General features: G+C 45.3%; 1 protein-coding gene across 1 annotated transcript; it reads right to left on the bottom strand.

Moving 5' to 3' along the window:
* Window positions 1–19063: 19063 nt before the first annotated feature.
* Window positions 19064–22665, bottom strand: PUX2 (plant UBX domain-containing protein 2). Its single transcript, XM_048674230.2, has 3 exons — window positions 21734–22665; window positions 20057–20335; window positions 19064–19591 (listed from the first exon to the last, which is right to left on the bottom strand). Exons 1-3 carry the CDS (start codon window positions 22496–22498, stop codon window positions 19346–19348), a joined length of 1290 nt encoding a protein of 429 aa, XP_048530187.2. The 5' UTR covers window positions 22499–22665; the 3' UTR covers window positions 19064–19345.
* Window positions 22666–23622: the final 957 nt, after the last annotated feature.

Here is a 23622-nt window from a genome sequence, read left to right as displayed (position 1 = left end):
GAGGCTAAACCCTAGAAGCTAGCCTATGGTATGATTGTCTGTTGTCCTACGGATTAAACCCTCCGGTTTATATAGACACCGGAGGGGGCTAGGGTTACACAAGGTCGGTTACAAGGGAGGAGATATACACATCCGTATTGCCTAGCTTGCCTTCCACGCTAAGGAGAGTCCCATCCGGACACGGGACGAAGTCTTCAATCTTGTATCTTCATAGTCCAACAGTACGGCCAAAGGATATAGTCTGGCTGTCTGGAGACCCCCTAATCCAGGACTCCCTCACCTGTTCCGGAAGCTTCATCATCACCGTCATCACGCCGTCGTGCTAACGAGACTCTCCCTCGACACTCAGCTGGATCTAGAGTTCGCGGGACGTCTCCGAGCTGAACGTGTGCAGATCACATAGGTGTCATACCTTCGATGCTAGGGTCGGTCGTGAAGACGTTCGACTACATCAACTGCGTTGTCATAACGCTTCCGCTTACGGTCTACGAGGGTACGTGGACAACACTCTTCCCCTCTCATCATTATGCATCACCATGATAGATCTTGCGTGTGCGTAGGAATTTTTTTGAAATTACTGCGTTCCCCAACAATTATCCCATTGCCTGCTCCTGCTTTGTTTGATCCTGTTGCAAGGGGCGGATATAGGATTATGCCTGCAGACGTCATCGCCTACCGAAACGATCAGGCTGCAGAGGAGGAGGAAGAGCCTCAGCAGTGGGATCAGTGGATGCCCGCTCCTCAGTACCCCGACTATTATCCAGATTACTGATCAATTACCAAGTTAGGCCAAAAGCCTAAGCTTAGGGGAGTACGTGTTTCTCACCGACATTACATTCATGTTCATTTATTCTAGTTGTAGGTGTTCACACTTCTTCATTGTATCATCCATGCTTAATTTATTTTCTTGCTTTCTTCTTGTGAGTTTGAAAAACCTTAGAAAAACCAAAAAAAATTAATTGTAGTTAGTTTACTTTCTATGCATGCTTAGTTGTAGTATTAAAAAGAAAACTCAAAAAGATTTCCTTGTTCTTCTTTTTCTTGTCAGGAGCTTTCCCGTGTAAATAGTTTTTCTTGTTTTTGCTTTTCCCTTTTATTTGCATGTTCAAGAAAACCAAAAACTCCAAAAATATTTCAGTGTGTTTCTCTGAATTTCTTTTTTTATTCGAGTTGTACCGAGGAGAAGACCATGATGAAAATGTTGAGTGGCTCTCATTTGAATATCTGTTGATCTAATAAAGAGCCAATTTTACCTTGTCTTCTCCTGTTGAATAAAATGTTTGCAGATTCCAGCTTAGTCCACGGCACTCTTGCACTATTATTATTTTCACATCGTTCGGTCGTGCAAGTGAAAGGCAATAATGACGATATTCCATGAACTGGCCGTGGCAGAGAGAAATGGGTGTGAACTCGACTTGTTCTGTTTGTGTAAATATGTTTGACCTAGTATCCATGATTCAGCCCATTATGATTAAACATGTTTGCAATGACAATTAGAGATTATAGTTTCTCATGCCATGCATAAGTAGCTAGGAGTGGATAATGATTTATCTTGGATATCAATATTGCGTTAAAATGCTTGTGATGTAGTATGATGATATGGTATCCTCCTTTGAATGTTCGAGTGGCTTGACTTGGCACATGTTCATGCATGTAATTGAATCAAAACCAACATAGCCTCTATGATATTTATGTTCATGGTGTTCATATCCTACTCATGCTAGTGTCCAATGTTACTTACGCATAATGCATGTTCATGACCGTTGTTGCTCTCTAGCTGGCCGCTTCTCAATTTAATTGCTAGCCTTCGCCTGTACTAAGTGGGAATTCTGCTTGTACATCAAAAACTTTGAACCCAAAGTTATTCCAGATGAGTCCACCATACCTACCTATATGCGGTATTACCCTGCCGTCCTAAGTAAATTTGCATGTGCCACCTCAAAAAACTTCTAAAAATATCCTTTTGTGTGCCTGGATCGTTCATGGAACGACAGGAGGTGGTCGATATCTTCCATGCTAAGCGGGTTATTCTCAGGTCGAGCGTTTATTCACTCGCCATCGCACGAGAAAAGGGCGGTAATAGGGATTCCCATTCCCGAACTCAAAAATGCAAATAACTAAACAAAACTCCCCCGGGACTGTTGATGGTTTGGACAAGCCATGGAGTATGATTGTAGGTGGAGGGGGAGTAAATCTTGACTTTTATCGCTTGGGAACCGCCACTAGCGTGCTTAGCATGGAAGATATTGATAACTGATAGTCATGAAGTAGATGATAATGGTGCATGTCTCAAAATATCATTTACCTCTGTTTTAAAAACTTGAGCTCTGGCACCTCTGCAAATCACTGCTTCCCTCTGCGAAGGGACTATCTATTTACTTTTATGTTGTGTCATCACCTTCCAAAACAAGCACCAGAACCTGAGAGCACTGCTGTCATGACTTATGCATTGTGTGTAGCTAATGTTGGGTGCATCATGACTGGATCTTTTCTACCATGAATTACAATGTTTAGTCGCTACTTGGACTTTGGAGGTGCTCTGCATTTATGTTTTGCGGTCTCAGAAATGGCTAGCGAAATACCACTATTGTCATATTATATCATGGTTCTTTTGACAACGTGTTGCCGTTTGAGATATCTTATTATTGCTCGCTAGCTGATTATGTCATTGATATGAGTTAATATAATCTTTAAGAGTTATTGTCGACATGGTTAGTTATAATGTTGGCTGAAAACCTGGGTGTTATTTAAGCTTATTTATGCAAACAAGAGCAAAAGAGTTCATAAGAGTTTTTCTTTTCACTTTCACTCTATCAACTGAATTGCTTGAGGACAAGCAAAGGTTTAAGCTTGGAGGATTTGATATGTCTCCAGCGTATCTACATTTCGTAACGCTTTTCCTCTTGTTTTGGACTTTAATTTACATGATTTGAATGAAACTAACCCCGGACTGATATTGTTTTCAGCAGAACTACCATGGTGTTGTTTTTGTGCAGAAATAAAAGTTCTCGGAATGGAACGAAACTTTGCAAAGAATTTATATACAACTAAAGATAATTTCTGGAGCCAAGAACCACTGGAGGGGGGCACCTAGGTGGGCACAACCCACCAGAGCGCGCCCCCTCCTCGCGTGCCCAGGTGGGTTGTCCCCACCCGGTGGCCCCGCAGACCCTGAAACTGACGCTATAAAATCCTAATTTTTCAGAAAAAATTAGGGAGAAAGAATTATCACGATCCACGAGATGGAGCCGCCGTCACCTCATGTTCTTCATCGGGAGGCCAGATTTGGAGTCTGTTTTGGGCTTCAGAGAGGGGGGTCTTCGTTCTTCGTCATCACCAACCCTTCTCCATCGCTAATTCCATTATGCTCCCCACCGGGAGTGAGTAATTCCTTTGTAGGCTCGTTGGTCGGTGAGGAGCTGGATGAGATTCATCATGTAATCGAGTTAGTTTTTTTAGGGCTTGATCCCTAGTATCCACTATGTTCTAAGATTGATGTTGCTATGACTTTGCCATGCTTAATGCTTGTCACTTTGGGCCCGGGTGCCATGATTTCAGATATGAACCGTTTATGTTATCACAATTATATCCATGTTCTAGATCCGATCTTGCAAGTTATAGTCACTTACTACGTGTTATGATCCGGCAACTCCGGGGTGACAATAGTCGGGACCACTCCCGGTGATGATCGTAGTTTGAGGAGTTCATGTATTCACCGTGTGTTAATGCTTTGTTCCGGTTCTTTATTAAAAGGATGCCTTAATATCCCTTAGTTTCCAATAAGACCCCGCTGCCATGGGAGGGTAGGACAAAAGATGTCATGCAAGTTCTTTTCATAAGCACATATGACTATTCACGGAATACATGCCTACATTATATTGATGAACTGGAACTAGTGCCGTATCATCCTAGGTTATAACTGTCTCATGATGAATATCATCCAACAAGTCACTGATCCAATGCCTACGAATTTATCCTATATTGTTCTTGCTAAGTTACTACTGCTATCGTTACTGTTACACTTGTTACAAAACTACTGCTATCACTGTTACCGTTACCACTGCTACTGTTACTATTATCAAAACTATCATATTACTTTGCTACTGATCATGTTGCTGCAGATAATTAATCTCTAGGTGTGGTTGAATTGACAACTCAGTTGCTAATACCTTCAAATATTCTTTGGCTCCCCTTGTATCGAATCTATAAATTTGGGTTGAATACTCTACCCTCAAAAACTGTTGTGATCCCCTATACTTGTGGTTTATCAACGAGCTTTACCTGATGCACTCATCCGCCACCACCCCAGTCGCCGTCGCTGCGGGTGTCGACCTTTGGCATGCTCGTTTGGGACACCTGGGCCCCACCACTTTGCGTCAAATTCTTAAAAGTTTTTCATTCTCATGCAATAAGATCAACGACCATACTTGTGAGGCTTGCCATCTTGGCAAGCACGTTCGTGTTCCCTTTAGTGCGTCCATAAATATTTCTACTTTTCCGTTTCAGTTAATCCATAGTGATGTTTGGACATCCCCGGTTGCAAGCAACATGGGCTATCTTTATTATTTGGTGATCTTAGATGACTTTTCTCATTATGTATGGACGTTTCCTCTTCGTCGCAAGTCTGATGCACTTGCCACACTCACCGCGTTTTACGCGTATGTCACCACACAGTTCGGTCATTCCATCCTTGCTCTCCAAACTGATAACGGAAAAGAATTTGATAACGCCGTTGTCCGCAACCTTCTCCCTACGCACGACACTATCTTTCATCTCACTTGCCCCTACACGTCCCAACAAAATGGTCGTGTTGAGCGTATCCAACACACTCTTAATAACTACGTACGCACATTGCTCTTTCACTCCAACATGCCTCCCCGATTTTTGCCGAACGCTCTCGCCACCGCCACTCTCCTCATCAACATCCGCCCATGCCGCCCATGTTGGAACTATGCTCCTTATCATCTTCTCTTTGGTGCGCATTCGTCTTATGATGGTCTTCTCATCTTCGGGTGTCTCTGTTATCCTAACACCATGTCCACCACTCCTCACAAACTCGCTCCACGGTCGGTTCCTTACATCTTTCTTGGCTACCCTCCCAACACCAAAGGTTACCAGTGCTATGATCCAGTGTCCCACCGCGTTTATACATCGCAGCACGTGTACTTTGATGAGCGGGTGTTCCCTTTTCACCAGGGACCATCCTCCACCAAGCGGCCTCCGGCTCCTCCCACGGCGCGGCTCACCCCTGCCACCACCCCTGGCGGGCCGCCCCCCTCGATGAGCACCGCCCCGACCCCGCTCGCCCACCCCGCGCCCTCTAGTTCGGCTGCTACCTCGGGGGCCCTCACGGCCGCCGCGGGCCGGCTTGCCCCCTCTAGCGGCGCCTCGGGCATGGCCACTCCCTTGGGTGCCCCTGCTGCTGCAGTCTCCGGCTCAGCCCTGCCGGGTGCTGCCTCTCCTGGCTCGGCAGCTGCGGGCTCTTTAGCGGCCTTGGAGACCGACTCGACTCCCTCATCGCCGGTCTCCCCTCTGGCTCCGCCGACGAGGGCTGCACACCCCACTGGTGTGGTCACTCGGGCTCGTACAGGGACGTTTCGTCCTAGCACGCGCTACACCTCCATCGAGTACGCGTGGATTGCGTCTACCTCGGCACCGTCTCCACTACCCTCCTCCGCTTGCGCAGCCCTTTGGGATTTGAACTGGCTCGCTGCGATGCGTGAGGAGTTCGACGCCCTGCAGTGCAACCGTATGTGGCAGCTTGTACCGCGGCCTCCCCATGCTAATGTCATCACTGGAAGTGGGTCTTCCGCCACAAGACTCGCCCTGACGGCTACCTCGAGCGCTATAAGGCGCGTTGGGTGGTGCGCGGCTTTCGGCAGCGTGCCGGTGTGGACTTCACCGACACCTTCGCCCTAGTTGTCAAACCGGGCACGATTCGCGCCGTTCTCCAGCTGGCTGTTTCTCGCGCCTGGCTCGTTCACCAGCTCGATGTGTCCAATGTTTTCTTGCATGGTCACCTATATGAGCAGGTATTCTGTCAGCAACCCACTGGTTTCATGGACACCACCTATCCAGACCGTGTGTGCTTGCTCTCCCGTCTCTTTACGGGTTGAAGCAGGCACCTCGGGCCTGATACCAGCCTATTGCGGCCTTCCTTCAGCAGCAGGGGTTCGGGTCCACACGGTCTGATGCTTCCCTATTTGTTTATCATCAGGGCGCCGCTACTGTGTACCTCTTCCTGTACGTCGACGACATCATCCTGACTGCGTCCTCACCGGCGCTTCTTCAGCAAATCACCGCTCGACTTGGCACCGAGTTCGCCCTCAAGGACTTGGGAGGTCTCCATTACTTCCTTAGCATCGAAGTCATTTGTCGTGCCACTGGCTTCTTTCTGCATTAGCAAAAGTATGCCTACGAGCTTTTGGAGCGAGACGACATGCTTAATTGCAAGCCCACTTCCACGCCTGTCGATATGAAGGCCAAGGTGTCCGCTGTCGAGGGTTCTCCGACGTCTGACGCTCCCTTCTACCGCTCCATCGTCGGTGCTCTTCAGTACCTCACGCTGATGCGGCCCAGTATGTTGTTCAGCAGGTGTGCCTTCACATGCACACCCCCCGTGACACTCATTGGGCTCTGGTGAAACGTATTCTCCGGTATATATGTGGCACCATGGCTATGGGTCTCACCCTGACGGCTTCCTCCGACACCGACCTCGTCGCCTACTCCAACGCCGGCTGGGCTGGGTGCCCCGACACTCGGCACTCCACCTCCGGCTACTGTGTCTACCTCGGGCCCTCTCTGATCTCGCGGTCATCTAAATGACAACCCACGGTTTCACGATCGAGCGCCGAGGCCGAGCACACGGATGTGGCCAATGTCGCCGCGGAGTGCTCCTGACTACGACATCTGCTTCAGGAGTTGCTATGTGAGGTTCTCAAGGCCACGATTGTCTATTGTGACAACGTCTCCGCGGTCTACCTCTCCGCCAACCCTATTCATCATCATCGGATGAAGCATATTGAGCTCGACATTCACTTTGTCCGGGAGCATGTTGCACTTGGTCGTGTTCGAGTCTTGCATGTACCCACCAATCAGCAGTTTGCCGATGTCATGACGAAGGGACTGTCTACCTCGACTTTCGAGGGTTTTCGGTCCAGTCTTTGCGTCTCCGGCGACGCTTGACTGCGGGAGGTGTTGAGCACGGTTGTCATTGCATGTATATCTGACGGCTAGGATCTCTTGTATTTACTTCCTAACTTAGCGATATCTTCCGATCCTTTCCCTGTATAGCGGATACGGTTTAGATCTCCCAACCCCTGTACCTATATATGTACCTAGTGCATGATCAATGAGGATTATCGATGCATGCAATCCTCCTCTTCCTAACTTACAGCGACAAATAAAATTTGAGGTGTGCCCGGTCACTGTCGGTGGGCGTTTGAGGGATCGGATTTGCCATATGTGGCTGTAGATGCTCTTACACTTCCAAATATATTGATTAAGATATTGTGTGTTGTGAAGATCCAGGACGTGACATCGTACTGTATCGTTTCCCACCGAAAAAAGACCATAGAAATGGCTGTGCAGCTGAGCATAGAAACGAGAGACACGTAGCACATGGCAGTATTGATTTGGGGAGCACGACTGCATATCTAGATCTGAAGGAGACATGAATGGCAACTGTCCTACGCTCTTGGTAGATCTTTAATTATTGCAAACCTGCCTTATTAGTAGACCTAATTGGAGCATGCAAAGTGTGGCAACTTTCGGAACCGGCGAGAGTAAATTGCACGTTACACCATCCACCTCAACGAATTGGCATGCATTGATTCTGAGCCGCTTAATTACAATCGAAAGCTTCAGGCCTCCTTTGGATCGATAGAAATTTTATAGGAATAGAAAAATCATAGAAAATAAGATGACATGCATTTCAATTCCAAAGAAAGAGACGTCATTTGGTGTATAGGATAGAAATTTTTCATTGAGTCTAGGCTAATGTTTTTTCCTCCAAAATGTGAAGGATTGAATCCTATCCTACATAAAAATATGAATCCATTCATATAAACCAAAGGGCTTCAAAGAAATTTTCCTTTACAAATCCTATCCTATAGAATTCCTATAAAATTCCTACAAACCAAAGGTGGCCTCAATTTTTGCTCTTTACAATCGAAAGCTTCGCATTTTTAGTATATAATAATTGATCAATGATCGCTGGCACATCGTCCACTAGTTGACCCGCTTGGGGGGGGAGGGGGGGGGGGGGTCTTCATCAATTTTGTCAATGGAAGGAAGGCCGGGGTTTTGCTTATTAAGCAGTGCAAGCCCCGGTTTGAAGAAGTAGGCATGGCGCGCAATGCAATTTTTACTCTCAACGGAAACAACAAATTTGCAAAATAACAGAAAAAAATGTTTGCACAACAAGTTATCAAATGGGGTTGTTTTTTCTTTTATGCGGGAAATGGTTAGATAGTTAATTGTATATACAAAACAAGAGCCAAAGAATATAATAAGAACTAGTATGTGATGAATATTTGAGTAATTTTTCATTAAGTTTAACAAAAAAAAATGGTAGATGAAATGCGGGAACCAGTCATCAGTCGCGAACATCAAGGACAAAGATCATATCCATCCCGATTGCTATTGTTGGTAGACCGATCGCAATGCCTAACAAATGGGTCAAGAACACATATGGTGGCCACACCTCATCCAGAAAAATTATATTTGAGTAAATTTATACTCCCTCCATAAAGAAATAAGAGCGTTTAAATCACTAAAGTAGTGTTCTAAATGCTTCTATATTTCTTTACAGAGATAGTACTAAGTTTAATCCAGAAAAACTATAGAAAATACGAATACTAATGATAATCGAATCAAGTAACAAATTGATGACACTAGTCATGCAGTTGAAAACATAAATGTCAAATTCATATCCATACCAATTGTTATTGCTAGTAGGGCCAAGCACAACCCCTAACAGAAAGGTCATAGTACGTACGTAAGGTGTGAAGAAAGAAGATGTCGTCGTGTCATTGACCATGTCCCCGAGTAGGTCATCAACGTCGGGGAAGTAGTTATCGTTGACTCGTCTTGCGCCGCCTCGATGGAGAAAGATCCAACAACCGTGAGCGCTCATCAGAAACCTGATCGCCACTCTATCATACAAGATCATAAAGAGCGGAGTTTCGAAGGTCTGTTGTATTAGTTCGTGGTGTGCGACGCGGAGTGAGATGAGAAAGCAGTAAGCATCAAAAAGCTTTGGAACTGGGAGGTGAGCGCACTGAAGATGAAGTTAGCGTCTATGGCAAAACATTTCAACTTATTTTTCTTACATGAAAAAAATAAGATGGAAGCACGACGCACATGTATGTGCTTCCTTCTCAAAGGTGTGTGAAGGTGCAAACCATATATGTTGGTCCAGCGCTTCCTCCATAATCAGGGTGGCTCTACCCGCAAAAAAAAAATCAAGGTGGCTCTAAACTTTCCACACTCCCATTGCCACGCATGAATGAACCATATGAGCCTCTTGGGATTTGCAGAAATTGTGGGAAATAATAAATGGGCTAAATGGCCAATAATATTGAAAATATAATTATCAATTTTGTATGGATATATGAATCAAGACTAATTTTGCTAGTTTGTGCGACATGGCGCATCATTTTTTTCCGAGAAACTTTCGATCTAAGTTATGGTAGTACAATAAATACTAAAAATAATAAAAATTACATCCAGATCCGTAGACCACTTAGCGACGACTACAAGCACTGAAGCGAGCCGAAGGCGTGCCCCTGTCATTGCCCCTTCCTTGCCGGAGCCGGGCAAAACTTGTTGTGGTAAACAGTCAGGAAATCGTCGTGCTAAGGCCCCGTAGGATCAACACACCAAAACAACAACCACCGCTGATGAAAAGTAACGTATATTAGAAGGATTCAACCTGAAGACACACAAATATAGATGAACAAAAACCAGATCCGAGCAAATTCACCAAAGACAAAACCACCAGAGACACACATTCACACGCCCACCAACAGCGCTAGACCCGCCACCGAAACGGGGGCTAGGCAAGGAGAACCTTATTTCATCTTCAGAGAGCCACGGCCGTCTCGCCTTTTTGAGTAGAACACAGACCCTAACAAAACTTGAAGAAAAATCTAAAAATAAAGCCCTCCCACCAGTAAAGACCGGGATGCACTCCGCTCCCATAAGCCTAAGGCTATCGGAGACGAGGCAGACCGACGGTGACTTTTGTGGGAGACATAGAAACCCTAGCTCTTTGGGAGGCTGCGGCTGCTAGCGCATCACATGTTGGCTAAACATTATTAAAAAAAACATTTCGGCTAAATGCATCAGGTTAGGTATCTCCCACATCACTTGTAATTGTAGGAAAGAACTAAAGCAGAACCACAAGTGGTTAACCGCCGCGTGTGATGCCCTGAAGCGGCCGTACGGATGGCGAGTGAAATACTAGTACTGTGTTGGAAAGATAAAGCGAAGCAATGATAATAAAAGAAGAGTAAAATGCATCACAAGTTCTAAAACTATTATAGGTGTGTCAGTTTAGTCATGTAACTTTCAAACTGCACTTTTTGATCCTAAAACTATCGGAAGTGTGTCAGTTTAGTCCTATAATTTCGAAACTGCACTTTTGGGTCCTAAAACTATTGAAGGTGTGTCATTTTAGTTCCATAACTTTAAAATTGCAGTTTTGGGTCTCAGAACTATGTATGTTTGTTCATCTGAGGTCCTAATCTTGCATGGCCACCATACATGGTGCATTTTTTCAAATGAGCCCTTTGTATGTGTTTATGTCCCCCAAAGTGGTACATATGCTTCCACGTTGCAGTGTGTCCTGCAACCTACATGTCCACCACCTGCATGGCCACGAGCTGTACGGTAGCCTCCCTGAGAGGTTTGGCGTGATCGTCGGGGAGACCCCGAGCTAGTCGGCATGAAGGACGACATCCCTCTCCCTCGGCGAGGCTGCCGGGGAGATCCCGAGCCAATTGGGATGGAGTACGCCATCCCACCTCTCTCTGTGTGTGTGTGTTTGATGATATCGTCGTTGCCCCGACACCCTTGCCGTAGAGTTGGCCATGCAGGTTGTTGTTTGGGCACGAGCATGGTCATAGGTGGTGAGCTGTCGGGCGACGCGGAGAAGTGCGCGGAAACTGCAAAGCTGGCGCAGAGGTCGTCGAGAGTGACACAACCCTAGCAGTAGCCATAAGTGGGTAGCAATTGGACGTTGTGCCACGTGTCATTCTGCTACTATTGGGGGAGGCTGAGATGACCGGTCTACTCCTCGCTGGAGCTCAACCCATCATTCCACTGATGGCCTATGTACCGTCGCCTCTGAGCATTCTGTGCGTGGAAGAAGACGAGCGCATGAGAATGAGGCGAGACAACGTTCTAGTTTTTTTTGCATATTTACCTTTCATAACTTAACCTGGTGGGCCCATTGGGTCGGGTCAACGTGGCTACAATCCAAACATTTCCAAGTGACTCGTTGGTGGGTCAAACCATGCAAGCTTAGGATCTAAGAGGAACAAACTTACATAGTTTTGGGACCCACAACTGCTGTTTCAAAGTTATAGGACTAAACTGACACACCCTTGATAGTTTTAGAACCCAAAAATGCAGTTTCGAAGTTATAGGACTAAACTGACACATCTCTAATAGTTTTAGGACCAAAAAATGCAGTTTCAAAGTTATAGAACTAAACTGACACATCTCCGATAGTTTTAGGACTTATGATGCATTTTACTCATAAAAGAATAAAGCTAAGGCGGCGTGGAGGTCCCTTTAACGTGTGCTAGGATCTCAGATTTACTATTTCACCACAGTGCTCCCAAATCGAGCGTGGATCGGCTAGCTTTTAACAAGGCCGGCAAAGGAACAAACAAGGACGTACGTACGTTAACGCGTCAGAGCAATCATACGCATGTATACATGCTGGGCCTTGTTGAGTATATTAGCAATTATTCAATTAATTCAATCCAGAAATAGGTCATAAACATAGTATGGACAGAATTAATAACATACTGATTTATAACCATTAGAGCACGTGCATATTGCTAGTACTGCTAAAACAGAAATAAACATAAGTCCCTTCAATGAGTGTAAGTCGGGACGAAGCCACAGCAGCGGCAGTGGCCTTCTCGGCAACAAGTCGGCCGACTTCGGTGACGATGGACATGATAATAATGAAGTTGGTGTGGACATAGACGAAATAATGAATGTAGACGAACAGCAGCGAGCAATCGCATAGGAGGCGCTCCCCGAAAACCTAATTGCCCTCCCCCGTACAAGATCTCAAAGGACGGGATTTTGAAAGCCCGCTCTCCCATACAACCATACACGTGGTGGACGGGATGGGATCGCCGACGACAGCAGCAGGAAGTGGAACGACGATAGGCGATGCGCGTGGAGGCAGAGCACATGTGATGTGTTCTTTGTGACCGGCGCCTCAAATGTATAGGCCTAAAGCCAACCTCATATTTCAAGAGGCCTCGGCGGAAACGATGGATATTTGCCTTGTGTTGCATGCATCGCGTGGATCATTCGTGTGTACATTCTTTTCTTCCTTTCGTGGTTTGCTTTTTGTCCCTCCTTAGTCCCTCCAACCATGTGCATCTTTTCTTTTCGGTGGTACTATATATACGATGGATGTGTCCGTCCATGAACCATGATAGCCTAGCGAGTAGCAATGGACCGCTGGTCGATCATGCATGCATGAGCATGAGTCCAAGCCAAGCAGGATGAAATCGCACGTTTGCTGCGACCAAACCAAATGGCCGAGCTCCACGTGCGCATCATCTCCCTTCCACGCCTTGCCATCGACCGAGCACTAGCGCACGCCCTACTACGGACTTGTAACAGCAAAGGAGAAGCGCATCGCATACGCGTGCAGGGAAGCAAAGCTGCCGGTCGCGGCCATACATCTGTAGCCAGCACTAGCAGCTATAGAGCTAGGTAGCGATGGATGCGCCACCGTCAAGCCGGCCGGTGCACGCACGCACGCACGTACGTGCTCCATGCACAAGCACAGCGCCACGTCCCTGTCCTCGTGGCTTAAGCGCCAAGCAAGGCGGCGAACCCGCACGCCCGCACGCCCGCCGGTGGTCGACACACAATCCCGCTAGCTGCTCCCCGGCTGGCCAGCCTAGAGCATGGCATCGGGTCATTTCCTTCCCCGTCGATCTCCGCTGAAAAGCAAATCAAAACCCCGGGAGTCTGAACGGGGAAGAGAAAAAGGGAGCCCGCGCCGAGTGGAGTATACACATACACACCACTTGACTTGGCGCGGTCGTGCGCGCACGCGCTCGCCGGCGGGACCGGCAGCCGGGAGCATGCATGGACGGGGACGGGGACGGGGGTACGGGCAGCGGGCAGGCGGTGGTGGAAAAGTCGCGGTCGCGCTCGCGCGTTCGGATCCGGAGTCCACGTGACGGTGGGTGGCCACAGGAGCGGTATCCGTTCCGATCCGCTCCCGCCCGTCGCGTCGCCGTCGTCGCCTCACCCTTCGCGCCATTCGATCTGCTGTTGCTGTTTCTCTGCTACTGCTGGCTTTGTGCCCCTGCGCTGGCGACGACGATCTCATCTCATCTCATCCCGTGGTCTGATCCACCTTCGTTTTCGCCCACGTTCGCACGGTTCCCCCGTGTGGTGTGGGTGTGGGTGGTCCAAACCGCGTGGGCCGTGGGAATGGCCTCCATTATTCCGCGGGACCAGGGGGGGAGTCGTTATCATGCCCATGGCCCTTGCCGGGCCCAGGCCCCTGTACGTGGGTCTCATTCTTTTTCTTGTGAAAAAACTCATCGATCCGGTTCCATCTGTTTTTTTTTATAGGGCCATCTGGTTCACAGACCCAGTATGTGCAATGATCGTTAAGGCTTGGATACATGGTGCATTTGACCAAGAATAGTACGTACTCCTAGTTATTGTTTCTTGATTGATCGAGTGGTCTCACTATTCAAAGAAAGAAAGAAAAAAAGAAAGAATATTCTGTTTTCCGAAGACATGTCTCACTATTCTAATTATCGCTATGTTTATTCAGGAAAAGTTCAATGCTTGATTAAACAAAACAAGCTGGCTGCTGTTTAGCTGCCGCTCACGTTCCAAAAGCCCGCATCATGGCGTACATACATGTTCCGTGTGATTGGGCGGCAGATAAAGAAGAAAACGATAATAGGCTGGCGTATCGAAGGGTTTAGCCCGGCAAAGCTGACCAAAACTAGTTTAAACAAGCCAAAAAGCGGCAGGGAGACACATGCACGATCCGGTCAAAGATTGTTACTTTGCAGCAGACCACTCATGCGCCAAATCTACGAGGGCCGGCAGGCGTCACGCTCTACAAAGGGAGAGATGGCCGCTTGAAGAACGTAAAGAATTTGCGACCTCGGCGGATGATTGCGGGCGAAGAAGCGAGCGAGAGGCGAGCTGGCCATCGTTGGTTTGGTTGGTTAATCAATCGGATTATAGTATTGGTTAAGCGGCTTTAGAGCAGCGTGGCCAGTAAAGTAATCGGGCGTGTGGGGTTGGGCCGGGGGTTACTTAAGCCGTAGGTTGCCGTGCATGTTCGCTTAAACAAACAATTATTGGTTGCAAAGCGAGATGTGATCTTGGCGCGGTGGTTTAGTTTATGGCCAACTTGGTGGATGTGATGCGCGTGAGCTCACGTACAGCGTACACATGCATGCGGCCATGGAGACGGAGATGGAGATCCGTACGCACACTCGCGTAACGGGGTTCGTCGGTGCGTATGATGATCCTTTTCTTTTTGAAATGAAATGAAATGAAAGCCCCAAAGCCAAAGGGATTAGTAGATGATTAGCGCTAGGCACCAGCTCCACGTTCTCCTGTGGCAGAAGAAAAGAATTGCTGCTTTAGATGGTTAGCGGGGTTGGTTATAAAAAAAACGATTAGAGATCAAAGTTTTGCTTCGTCATTTTGCATATCTTAGGCAGTTAGTTTTTTTTTTGAAATAGACAGTCTTTCTTAGATTTTATTTTTGAGCAATAGACCATCTTTTTAGATATTTTTTTAGGGGTGACAGTCTTTTTCAGTTTTTTTAGAATTGACAGACATTTTTAGATGAGCGTGTAGACCATGCTGGGCCATGGCCCGGGTTTGTTGAAAACAGAATGCGGTACAAACAGTTCATCTGGCCCATTAATTGCAGCATGTTTGCTGGCCCATCTAGTTGTTTTGGCCTGGTTTAATGAGAGCAATTAATCAACGGTTACCCCCCCCCCCCTCCCCCCGGGGGACTGCCACAAGGGTCACTTATATGGTCTGGGAGCCCGTCAAGTGGTGCGTCCAGCCGTCGTCACGTGTCGTAGTTTGGGCGCTCCCTCTAGATTTCGGTTTGTTTATTTTTTATGCACACGTTTTCTGTTTTTAGATATATTTTTTTGGCTTTTTGGTTTTCACCTGACTTTCCGTAGGTTTTGGACCCTTTTTTTGCGAAGCACGTGTGTGCTTCCCGAAAATAAAAATGTGCTTCCATGAGAAGCACATTTTGTGTTTCTCGTGGAAGCGCAAATTTGTTTTGCGAGAAGCACAATTTGTCCTTTCACCAAAAGCACAAATTTACTTCCGCTTCTATAAGAAGCACAGTTGCGCTTCTGCTAGAAGCACTACCTTACTTCCACGAGAAGCACAACATGTGCTTTCCTGGGAAAAAAATATGCACACAACCGTGCTTCCAGGCTTAAGTTTTTTCTTCTTTTTTTTCATTTGCTGGTTTATTTAGAGTTTTTGGAAAAAAAATTATCGGTATTCGCTTTTTTTCATTTCTATTTTATTGATTTCTGATATTTTTTGTTTTTCCGTGGAAAAAAGGTTTGTCGAAACCTATTAACATGAGATCTAGTTTCGAATCTCTTGATGTGAGAAATCCAAACGGTTCTGTATTTCGATGCACGGTTCAAGAAATCATACGTTTAGAATAAAGAAACTACGAAAAAAATCTCATGTTATAACAAGTGGCGCATATGTAGGGAGTCATTTATCAGCAGCTGACAAGGTGGGGAGTGACCTTTGCAAAGGGTAATCCTTAACTAGTAGGTTTTTCTTACCTATGGCCTCTTTGGGGAAGATCCTATTTACCGCCATGGGCAACAAATAGTTGCGTTGGCCAAAGGGCAGGCATGAATGGGCCAGCCCGGGTTTCTTTCCTTCGTTGGCTATTTTTGCATTTATGCTTTCATTTTTTATTCTATTTTGGTTTTTACTTTCTCTTTTTATTTTGTTTTTTTAGATTTATTTTTTATTTTTGCAAAATTTCTCTTTTTTTACCTTTCGCAATATACGGTTAACTTTTTTTCTAATGTACGGTTAACTTTTTTTCTAAATGTACAATGAACATTGCTTAGTATAAGGTGAACATTTTACATATACACACTGAACGTTTTTATGATATACGATGAACATTTTTTAATAGACGGTGAACTTTTTAAAAATATACACTGAATTTTTTTATTATATACGATGAACATTTTTTTATACATCAAACATTTGTTAGCATACAATGAACTTTTTGTTTATAGAATGAACATTTTTTTAATACACGGTGAGCTTTTTTTAATATACACTGAATATTTTTATAAATACATACTGAATATTTTTATAAAATATATTTTCTATTTTTATTAGGGTTTCAAATATCTAGCTCCTATAAATAACAGTCAGTTCTTAAAAAATGAAGAGAAAACAAAAGAAAGAAAAACAGATGAAACACAGAAAAAAAATGCCTCGATCTAATGCGATCGAGTCTATGAAATTAAGGTTGAAGTGGAAGTTCAACTCCTATGAATTTGAGGTATAGGTATACAATTTCAAATGAATTTAGGTGCCACTATTACTTCAATCCAAAGGTATTCCTTAACGGAAAAATATTAAGGCCTCCTTTTGCTAATAGAATAGTAATATTATAGGAATAGAAAATGTATAGGAAGTGAGATGACTTGTATCTCAATTCTTATAAAGAAAGAGATACCACTTGGTTCATAGGATATGATTTTTTTTTCATTAGGTTTAGGCTAATGTTTTCTTTTAAATGTGAAGGATTGATTCCTATCCTACATAGAAATAGGAATCCATTCCTAAGATCCAAAGGGCTCCAGAGAAATTTTTCCTACAAAATTTATATCCTTTAAAATTGCTACAAAATTACACTAAACTAAAGGAGGCATAAGAATAAGAATCCTACAAAATTCCCCGCAATCCGAAGCATTGACGCTTCGCTGGTGGTGGCAAGGAATGCGTTGCGCGCGGAATAGAGTGAGCCGCACACACTGTGCAATGGCGGACCGACCCATTTATGGCTTTGCAGGGTTCTTTTCTTTTTTTTTCTTATTTCGTAGATTTACAAGAATAAAAATATATGAAAATAGTTACAAAATGGAAAACATATTACAGAATATAAAATATAGTGACATTCATGTGTATAAATGTCCTTCCCATATTTAAAAAATAGTCATCCTGTGTTTGAAAATGTTAACGGCATTCTTGAAAAATGGTCACCATGTATTGTAGAATTGTTCGTCGTATATTAAAATAAACTAGAACGTGAAGGTGAAGGTGCGCTTTGACATGCCCGTCTGTTTTGAGACGTGGTATAATTTCAGAATGGATACAAATGGTCAAATAAATCAAAATGATATATTTCACCCAGGGCCGGCCCTGAGGGGGTGGCAGGGGGGCGGCTACCCAGGGCCCCGGAAATCTAGGGGCCCCCTCCAGGGTTCGCAAGGAGCCCATGGCCCAGACCGTAAGGAGGCATCAACCTAGACGCACAGAGAAATTCCTGTTTTCCTTTTTTCCATCGCGAGTTCTCCACTTCGCGACGATCCTATTCCCTCGAGGGTCCCAACCATGAGTCACGACATCGATGTAGATCGCTCTCCGCCATGCGGCCGGCTGGTCTTCCTCCAGGTCCCCGGTCCCGTTGTGTTATCCCCCGTTCGTGAGATGCCTCTCATGTGCAAGACGAAGCCACCCCATTTATAAGGTCATCCCTAACCTCCTCTTTCTAGTTGGTCACGTTCATATGGTGCAGCACCAGTCAGATTTTAGAAGGTCTCGCATATGATGTAGTACAAAATTTTAATTTCGTGTGCCCGTTGCTCTATTTCTTGCTTCAATCTGGACTTTGTCGACACAACACCATTCGCCTCATCTATTGAAAAAGTTGCCTGCTATGTGTTCGATTGTCGTTCTTTGCATTCTCTCTCCAAATCATCATGATTGCAAATTTAACTTAAAAATTGGAAGAAGGTCTCAGCTATACACACATAACTTCAATCCAAACATGGATATGGATATATAATAAAGCCATTCAGACTCCTATAGCCGTCGGGTAGGTAAATGATCTTTTATTGTTGCAAATGAAGCTTTTAAACTTTAAACCTTTCATCTTGATGCTTGCCCTCTATCAGGTATTCGATTTGTCTAATTAAGTAAAGGAATACACTATTTACAATTTTCATTTTATTTTAAAACAATAGACAATAATAAATTAGGTAAAGAAATGAATCTAAAAAGAAATGAGATTATTAGTTTGATCTTTATAGTAGGGGCCTCGGGTTGTAGTTTCGCCCTGGGCCCCCGAAATATTAGGACCGGCCCTGATTTCACCAGAGAAATACACTGTAATATTTCCTATAAACATTGTAGGTTTTTTACTGCTGCCATTGCAATGGTTGTTCTGGGACAAAATTTCCTTCCTTTTACATCGGATACTAATATCAGCATAAGCAGGGTACTTATGAAAATCATACTACTCAAGGATTTCTTCTATCTATTTTCGAATCTGATGATTTTCCAATAGCTACAAAGGGTTGTCTTATACCAATAGTCTTACACGAAGAACAATGTTCTCATAGCATGCCTTCTGTGACATGTAACAGAAGTGATGTACTTTTCTCAAAAAAAAAAACAGAAGTGATATACTAATTCAATATTCACATAACAGTCCAATATTCAATTGAAGAAAATCTTCAGCAGCGAAGGCAGCACATGCATTTCAAGCCAACAAACTGTATAAACCTAACAATAGAGGGGATACTGAATTAACGATAGTTCTAGTATCAAATGCAAAATCGGAAGTTAATGCATTGTACACATTGTATAGCTCACTCATCGCTCAGGTACAGTTGACGGTGCGACTGATGAATTATTGGGTTTTACCATGTAAAGTATGGCAATCGCCAAGCAATCTGTGTACCAGACTATCGATCAACCTATCGAGTATGCAGATGACATATCCCTGTGACTGAGTTACAACAGTATGAAGTCCAATGTAACAGAAGATTTGAGGGGAGAATGTGGGCCCAAACTCCAACAATCAAGAGGATGCAGCTGTAAGTGGTTCACTAGCCTCCAGAAGCTTGTCAAGCAAGCCGGTGAACACAACAGAATCAGTCTCATTGGGCTTGAATTTGAGGAGAGCAGAAGGTACTAGGCCTTCATCTTGCAACGTGCGTGCCCGCTCTCCTGTATTTGGAGAATGTGGTAGCACACGTGACCTAGGAACAGCTGGACAGATAAGATCAAATTCCAAACCTGGCTGCTTCAAAGCGTCCGCGACAAACTGCATCAGGGAAAGCAGCAGATTAACCAAATGCTACAAAACCAGTAATGAAGTGAATACGCAATGCTAGGAGAATATAGCTTTAAACACTACTTCCTTCGTTCCATAATTCTTGTCATGGTTTTAGTTCTAAAACCACGACAAGAATTATGAAACAGAGGGAGTAAAATAACATTGGATAGCCCAGGTAACAACATAGGCATGGGAACAACTTCATGCCTTCCACATACATAAAGACTGTTATTTACAGCTTCGCCAGTGGCCCATAAGCCAAACTCCAGAATTACACTTGGGAGTGTTCATGCCAATTGACAAATAATCAGTAGCCAGAATACAGTGTATATGAGTCCTAGAGTGGAATCAAATACCAAAAGATTCACCACCTCATTCTGGATTGCGAGATATACAGATGATACTCAACGGGACAAAATCATATGGACGAACAAGCATAGAGGGCAGAAGTACCTCATATAGTGAACCAGTAGCTTCCGATGGAAGGAATACACCCTGGAGAATTACTCCATCAGGAAACTGAACTCGGATGACAGCTTGTTTGTACTTCTGTCGAGCAGCCAGTGCCTGCTTCTCCTTATATGACTTTGGAATTAGCAACCGAGATTGTTCCAGCCTTTCCCTCCTCATCTTTGCCTCATTCCTTACCTCCTCGCCACTAAGTTTGTAGAAAGAATCCGGTGTATCAATTTCTGCAACAGAACTTCCAGGGACATTGAAGAATACCCGAATCTGTGAAGTTATCATGGAACTTCAATAAATTACGTTTCTAAGGAGATATAAATGGGATCAACAGCAAACTGCAAAATGGACAATCAATTGCACAACATAACAGAAAAAGGAGGCATCAGAGCACATATAGTCGTATATATGCTAAATTTCAGGTTTGACAAGAAATATCCTTACAGTAGTTACTAAATTCAACATGTTGAGGAAAATAAAATAAAACAAGTGGTGAAACACAGTTTGAGGATCTGACATTTCTGCCAACTGATGGCACATATATTATATCAGACACTGATATATCCCCGCCAACTTATGCACATATGTATCAGACACTGATATATCCCAATACCATGATATGCATCTTATTGGAAGTACAGGCTGGGAGCTGTGACATGTCAATTTAGCTTCTTCAATCAGAAGTTGCAACAGTTTTACCTGAACCTATACGTGATACGTCCATCCCCGCAAGTAAGATCAGATTCAAAAACAAAATCCGAATATCTGCATCTGATATGTAATCAGGGACCAAGTTCCAATGTTTCATTAGAACTAATTGCTCTACAATTTTTTAAATATACATTTTATCATTGGACAACTGAATAAAATGCATTTTTTTGTAGCATTTGTCTTACACGATAGAGACAACATGTAGTGTTATCTCAAACAGGAACATCATAAAGATACCATTCCACATACTTTGTAGCAAAAAGTAACAACATTAACAAAATGCTACGATGTTCAGAACATAGAAATAACTTAATTTATGTATGAACTAAATATCATAGGGTAAAGTGTACTGTGTACAACAATTCAAAAGACAGGCCAAAACTCAAAACATGAATGCAGAAGTGTACGACAATATAAAAGACAGGCTAAAACTCAAACATGAATGTAGAAGTGCACGACAATATAAAAGACAGGCCAAAACTCAAACATGAATATAGAAGTGTTCAGCAAAAGGAAGTATCACATTTTACAAACTACTTAGTTTCCTGCATTCTGACCTCCAACTTGTCTAGGGCACATCTAAATGTGCTTTATCAAAACTGTGGAGTAATATAGACTGCAAGTTTTCTGGGATTCCACAATATCTCATGGAAATGGCACCACATTGTTAAGACATACCTATATATGAACATGACCGCAGAATTTATGCACTGACCTCACAGAAATGGCACCACATTTTTATGATCTATTGGTGTAAGAACATCAATATTCAGTCATTTTTACTCATCACTAAGTTAAAACAAAATCTATTTCTCACGAGTAAAGATGTTGCATGAGCATACCCAGAATATCAGAGTGTGGACAAACCAAACTATCCATGCAGTTCAATTCATTGACCAAAATATGATCATTCACATAACCAATTGATGGAGTACATTGAATTAGACGCCTGCTCACCTGACGATCAACAATCTTGTTAACCTCCTTTTGCTCATCGACTCCGCTGCGGCAGCTCTCTTTGGACTCAGACCCGGCCAGCGTCGGTAGCGGTGCCGAAGGATGGGACCTCTCAAGCAGGAGCACAGCCTGCCTGATCCCGCTAAGCCTCGCTTCGGCAGGAGTCTCGTCCATCACGGCAAAGAGCTCCCCGCTCTCATCCCCGATCGTGAACCCGACCGCCTCGAGGAGCTCAAGCCCGCCCTCCCTGTCCGCCACGGCCTCCTTGATCCTAGGGTTACCGAGCCTGACCCTCCTGTACTTGTCGTTGCCGGGCTCCTTGAGCAGGTTGCCGAGAAGCTTCTTCACGACCTCGACGGCCGCAGCGGGCGGGTTGCCGGAGAGGTACGTGGACGCGCGGGCGCGGGCGCCGCCGGCCGACGCGAGGCAGCCGTCGAGGTGCTCCGAGACGGCGTGCTCGGAGGAGAAGGCGTCGCCGCAGTTGGGGCACGCGACGGTGTCGCCGCAGTTGGCATCTGGGCGGCGGGAGGAGGAGGAGGAGGAGATGACGGCGGTGAAGGGGGTGAATTCGGAGGGGCCGGCCGGGCGCGAGGGCTGCTGCTTGGGGGCGGGCCTGGGGTTAGGGTTAGGGTTTGAGGGGCGGGAGGAGGAGGCGGAGGCGGAGGGGGGAGGGCCGGAGCCGAGGACGTGGGAGGGGCCCTTGAAGGACGGGGCGGAGGAGGAGGTGACCTTCTTCATGAGATCCTTCATCTTGTCCTTCATCATGGAGGCCGGCGGCGACGAGGTGCGGGCGGCGGAGGAGGTGGAGGATTGGCGTGGACGGGGAGTAGACTTGGTAGTGGTTGCCTCCGCGGGGCTCGTTCGAGGGGAAGAAGCAACGCGACGGGGGCAAAAATTGATAAAGAAGGAAGAGCTGCGGAGGTGGAGATCCAGCTGGGAAATGAAGCCGGCATCCGGCAATGGCATGGTACTTCGCTGCCAAGGCATCTTCGCCGAGTGGGCCGGGCCGCGAAGGCAAGCAAGTAACGATCACTTCGTGCAGAGGGCCAGCCACCATTTTTTTTTTCGAACAGGCTATACCCCTTTCCATTGCAAATGAACAGAAATACAAAGTTCAGAAAAATGTCAGGAGAAGGGAAAGAGGTAGAGCGAGTCCGGACACTGCCAGAAAACCCACTGCATTCGCCTGCCATCGAAACGAATGCCATGGGGCGAAAACCTAGACGGCACCGAATATCCACAGCAAACACCCTGTTTTTGAGTTATCACTACAGACAAAGACATGAGACATCCACAAAAAAACCAAAACGCCATCACAGGATCGTAGGATCGGCCATCTCCAGACAACGAGAACTTCTTGCAGACCTTCAATCTCCCCCGATCGACACCCTCACCGCGTTGCACATTCCCATCATGCGCATCGTGCTCGACCTGATCATCTCACCGCCGCTTTGCAGCTCCTAGGCGCCCTCCTCCTCCTGCAGCCCTGTCCAGTACAGTAGGAAAGAACACATGGAAAAAACTATCTCAAAAGGCGTTTTGATAAGCTTCTTTTGGAACGTAGCTCGGTTTCGAGCTAGCCAAATGGCCCAACAAGCAGCAGCCAAACCCACAGTATAGTACTTTTGTCCATCAGGGAGAAAAGCATGGCACCAAGCAAAATATTGCCAGTAGCTATTCGGACACATCTCAGTACCCAGTACTACCCCAACGCATCGCCAGATCACTTTAGCCACAGGGCAAGTAAAAAACAGATGTTGAGAGGTTTCCAACTCGTTACAGAAAGAACATGTGGGATTCCTAGTCCATTTCCTCGTTCTCATGACTTGCCTAGTGAGCACTGCATCCTGAGACAGCTGCCACAGGAAGATCTTGATTTTGAGAGGGAT

This window comes from Triticum urartu, chromosome 5A, assembly GCF_056163025.1.
Source record: "Triticum urartu cultivar PI428250 chromosome 5A, HENAU_Tu73, whole genome shotgun sequence".
In the NCBI taxonomy this organism is placed as follows: domain Eukaryota; kingdom Viridiplantae; phylum Streptophyta; class Magnoliopsida; order Poales; family Poaceae; genus Triticum; species Triticum urartu.
Note: the sequence above shows the minus strand (reverse complement) of the source record. Positions and strands in the feature narration are given on the sequence as shown.